Source organism: Egretta garzetta, unplaced genomic scaffold, assembly GCF_000687185.1.
Source record: "Egretta garzetta isolate BGI_Z169 unplaced genomic scaffold, ASM68718v1 scaffold79, whole genome shotgun sequence".
NCBI classification, from domain to species: domain Eukaryota; kingdom Metazoa; phylum Chordata; class Aves; order Pelecaniformes; family Ardeidae; genus Egretta; species Egretta garzetta.
This window is the reverse complement of record NW_009260791.1, coordinates 3,197,221-3,201,755: the sequence shown is the minus strand read 5'-3', so window position 1 is coordinate 3,201,755 and position 4,535 is coordinate 3,197,221. Positions and strand designations below refer to the sequence as shown.

Below are 4,535 nucleotides of genomic sequence, written 5' to 3'. Positions count from 1 at the left end.
CGCTTCTACGGCGTGAGCGCCTTCGCCATCGACTGGCTCTCCATGAGCTACATGCTCGCCTACATCCCGCTGCTCTTCCCCGTCGCCTGGCTGCTGGACAAGAGGGGCCTGCGTGTCATCGCCCTGGCCGGCTCGGCCCTCAATGCCCTGGGCGCCTGGGTGAAGCTGGGCAGCCTGAAGCCGCACCTCTTCCCCATCACCGTCCTGGGGCAGGTCATCTGCTCCCTGGCCCAGGTCTTCATCCTGGGCATGCCCTCACGCATCGCCTCTGTCTGGTTTGGTGCCCGTGAGGTCTCCACTGCCTGCTCCGTCGCTGTTTTTGGGAACCAGGTAACGGGCAGCTGCCCCCCGGCTGGCCAGGGATGTGAGGTGGGCTGTCACCTGCTGGGCCGGAGACTGGGAGCGCTAAGAGGGCAAACCAGGCAGGGGGAAGAGATGCGCAGGGCCTGGAGGGCAGCAGTAGGGGTAAGAGCCACTTACATGAAATTCCGCCTGGGAAAGTCAGCTGGTACCTAGAGGGACGCAGCTGGGGTTAGGCTGTGGGCTGACAGTGGTGGCAGAGGCAAGTGGGACCTAAGTCTATGAAGCTGGGGAAAGCATGGAAGTTGGGTATGTTTCTGGCTTTGAGAGGTGTCTGGACTCGGGGTCTTCTCCAGTGCCTTCCTACTTCCATGTCTGTGAATGGCTAGGGGTATGATTCAGTAGGACCATGGATGGGCTGGAGGGGAATGCACAGAGCTGAGAAACGCGCTTTAGGCAGTGTCCTGCAAACCTCAGATCCACAGCTGCATCTGGACTTGATGCTGCAATATCCTCCTCCTGCTGACAAGTAAGTGGGACAAAGGAGATTAGCTGTCTACTGAAAAGAGTTCTTGTCACTGAGCCCTGGAGGAAAAGGACTTTAGCACTTTCATGCCTCTTAAAAGTAGGTACAGAGTTTCCCCAAGCAGCTGCTTTGAAAAGAAACAAACCTTCCATCAGGCTAGGGCAAGGTAACCTCTCTGAGCACTCTTGCATCAAGGCGGGTCAGGGAGGCCAACAACCTGCACTTGCTCAAGCTGTGACGGTCTTTTCTTGTAGCCAGCTAGTATTCAGAGGAGGTAATTTTTTCTACAGCTTTGAAAGGATCAGGGAAATAGCTTCTTGACCCTTGCACCGGAACACCCACTCATCCCTGTTGCATGAAATAGATAGGACAATACTGATGCAATGTGGCGTAAGCAAAGTGAATCTGGCTCTGCAATGCTGACGTGAAGAAGAGGGAAGCAGAACCTGGTGTTAGCTGCTGGGCTGGACCTGTGCCCATTGCTTTGAGACCCAGTGTACTCCCCTACACATGACTCTGTGCACCACCCTGGACCATCTTTGATTCAGCCTGTGGGCGGCTGCTATTCAGGTTTGAATGGTTTGCAATTCAGATAGTTTCTAACACACGGTTTGTCCTCACAGATAACTTCATGTGCAGAGAGTTTGAGGTCTCCTTTCCCCACATTCCTGAGTTTCTGTATTTAGATACTGCTGAGGCAAAAAGAGGTGAATGCTCGGAGATGGTGTTTGTGGAAGAACAGTGCTAGGGAATTAAGGAGACTCTGGTTTACGTCTTTTGGAAAGAGAAAACATACTTATTTTTCCCTGAGTGAATCTAAGCTTTTCTCTTCGCTCCTATCACCCAGGCTAGTGGGCTGATTTTTATGTGTTTTAAATGAATCTTTAGAGTGGAAGGCATTTAACTTGGCATGAGCACTCTGCTGATTTAGAAGTAAATAAGTAACTGAGCATTTTGCTGTCAGACTTCTTTTTTTTAATTATTCAGGTGGAGTTACTCAACAGTGTGCATAAGAAATCCAAACAATGAGGTTTTCAGCCTGTGCTATATGTGTGTGTGGTATCCTCATCATCCTAAAAGGGGCGGGTTAGCACAGTTGTGAAAAGCAAACTTTGGCTACACTTTTGGTGCTCCACACTGCTCTGGAGGTTGAACTGACATGGCAATGAGACCTTTGCTTTGTAAGCCCAGACTTTCCTTTTAGAGAATGGGAGAAGTCAGAAATGGCAATGAGTAAGGGCCGGGCGTAGTCCATAGGAAGGACCTATTCATTCCCTTAATCAAGGTTTCTGAGGTGCATAATCACAGTGAATGAAAAGTAGCTATTTTGTTTACTGATGATGTTGGGCAGGGGGAAGAAATAGAGGCATCATTTTCTTCTGAGTCTGCAGTTAAAGACTCTGTTTTAGGGACTGTTAGCAAAGGGTATAATACAGTGGGTTTGTAATTGCAGTATGCCAGAATGGCAAATGATTCCCTGTTCTCGCTCCTCTACAACTGTATGGTTTTCCTTTCCTTGCCATGTCACTTAGTTATAGATCCTCAAGGTGGAAAACTCTGTCATGAGTTGTTATCATGATTATTATTGTTATCGAATGCCAAGCACTGATGTTCCTCTCCATCAAGAATTGCAGGCAGCTACACAGAGGAGCAGGGCAGTGTCACTGCTTCTTTGCTCTAAATATCTGCCCTCTTTCTGCTCCTACCCCTAAGCAGTGCTGTCCTCAGGAGAACCCTGCCTGCTGGTTCGTCGAGGTCTGCTGGGGTGATGTCTGCTCAGGATGCCACCACTGCTTGCTGAGTGATGGCAACTTTTGGGTTCAAAGTTATCCCTGAACAGTAAATCATTGAATCAGTCAGACTGGGTATTAAATACCTTTAAAAAAAACCCAAAAAACAAAACAACAAACCCTAGCAGAGTATCAGATTCTCCTCGCTTGTTTCTGGTCATGGGTTGGCTGTGGTACCTGAAGTGCAAAGAAGGGTTAGACTGTGCACTGGTGAATCAGTGATGGAGAGCTTCTAGAAGAGAAGAGTGTGGAGGATGTGATCACATTCACTTGTTTACCCACTGCTGGTTTTCATGACATTTTCCTTTTCCTCATTTTAACAGGGAGATGCATAGGTTTTTCCATTCTTTTTCCTTGTCCCTGCAAGTGCATGCATGAGGATGTGTAGAATGGGATTTACTTGCATGTTGGATACTTTCGCATTAAAATGTTAGTGTTATTAAAATATTACTAGCACCTCATTGCTTAAAAGACTCAGAAAAATCTATGTGGGGACTTTTTCTCAGGCAGAAGTTCTGGGGTAGGGAAGCAGAAGTGTTTTGGAGAGTTCACAAATGTCCTTCATATATGTTTGAATGTTAGGAGGAGTTTGTCTGACATGCTTCTGATACACAGACGTCAGTAGTGGCGTGCCTGCTACGTCATCAGCAGTGTCACTAGTAGAGGAGCTTGGTGCTGGATATCTATGTGACGTCCCATGCTCAAGAGGTGGGTGGGAGAGAGCGGTTTGCGTAAGGCTGTGCTGCTTCCATTTCAGTGTATTGGTTTATCAGCTTGTTCCCTGTTTGGGGCTGTGGTTCAGACCTGACAGGTTGCAGCAAATGGGCTTCTGATTTCTATGTCAGAGGGAGACTGTCCCCTCATTCTTTCTGGTGACAGGACTGGAGCAGGAAGAAACACTCTCCTGAGATACTAGCATTTGCAAGAGTGTATATATATATTTGTATGTTTCTTAAGTGTATTTTATATATTATATATATATAAAAATATACATATATTGTATATATGTATATATTTGCCTGGAGCAGCAGGCCTTGCCCTTTCCTTTAACATACTTGGTCTGCTGTCTTTTGGGGATGAGGAAACACGGTGCTGTGGCATGACAGAACTAACACAACGGTAGGGATGTTTAGGTAACGAGTTAAATTCTCATGGCTTTTTGAGATTTATAAGCTGGAGCCTGGTGGCCAGGTGTCAGCTCTCTGCTTCAGCTGCCATGGTGGGTGCTGGACTGTTGTGCTTGGGCCACGTTTCTTCAGGCATGTTGGTTTTAGGTGTACCTCTTACTGCTGTATCTCCCTGTTGTCACCCGATGGGCAAAGGGACATGGGCAGCAGGCAGAGAAGTGCTTAACTGTGTTGCAGGGGCAATGAAAGAACGGGTTTTTTTGTGCGTGTCTTGGTATTGCTCTGCCACCAGTATTGTTACTTTTTTTTTTTTTAATTGAAATATACCTAGTTTCTGGCTCTTGCCATTTTGACAAAGAAAAACAAGCAGCTGGTGGGCTTGGGAGTAAGGATGCAGGCGTGTTAGATGATCTTTCTGCTGTAATTTTGCCTCTTTGTTTTTCAGCAGGGGTTGATAAAAGGTGTTGTTGTGGTTTGGGAGGAGAGAAAACTTCAGCTTCATATTCATCTCTGCCTCTGGGGAGAAATGACGCAGCACCTTACTGATCTTCAGGTGGGGTCCACCCTTGTTCTGATGCAGCTGGCATGTGACTTCAGAGATTTAGGGCTTCCATAACAGAATTGGCCCGAGGCAGAGATTTTAGGTGCTATCTGCAGACCACTGGGAGTGCCAGTCTAGCAATGATTAGGTGATGCCTTTTGAAGTGGGCAAACTGGATGATAAGCTGTCAATGAAATTCAGGGAAATGCTCGCTCTCTCCTGATGGGTCCTTCCCTCTTGTTCTGAACTGG

General features: G+C 47.3%; 1 protein-coding gene across 1 annotated transcript in view; it reads left to right on the top strand.

Annotated features, from left to right (window-relative positions):
• Positions 1–6: 6 nt before the first annotated feature.
• FLVCR2 (FLVCR heme transporter 2) overlaps positions 7–4,535 on the top strand; it is a 38,132-nt gene continuing 33,603 nt past the window's right edge. The window contains exon 1 of the mRNA XM_035902089.1: positions 7–330. Coding sequence (XP_035757982.1) covers positions 43–330 — 288 coding nt within the window. The 5' untranslated portion in view covers positions 7–42. The remainder of the gene's footprint in view (positions 331–4,535) is intronic.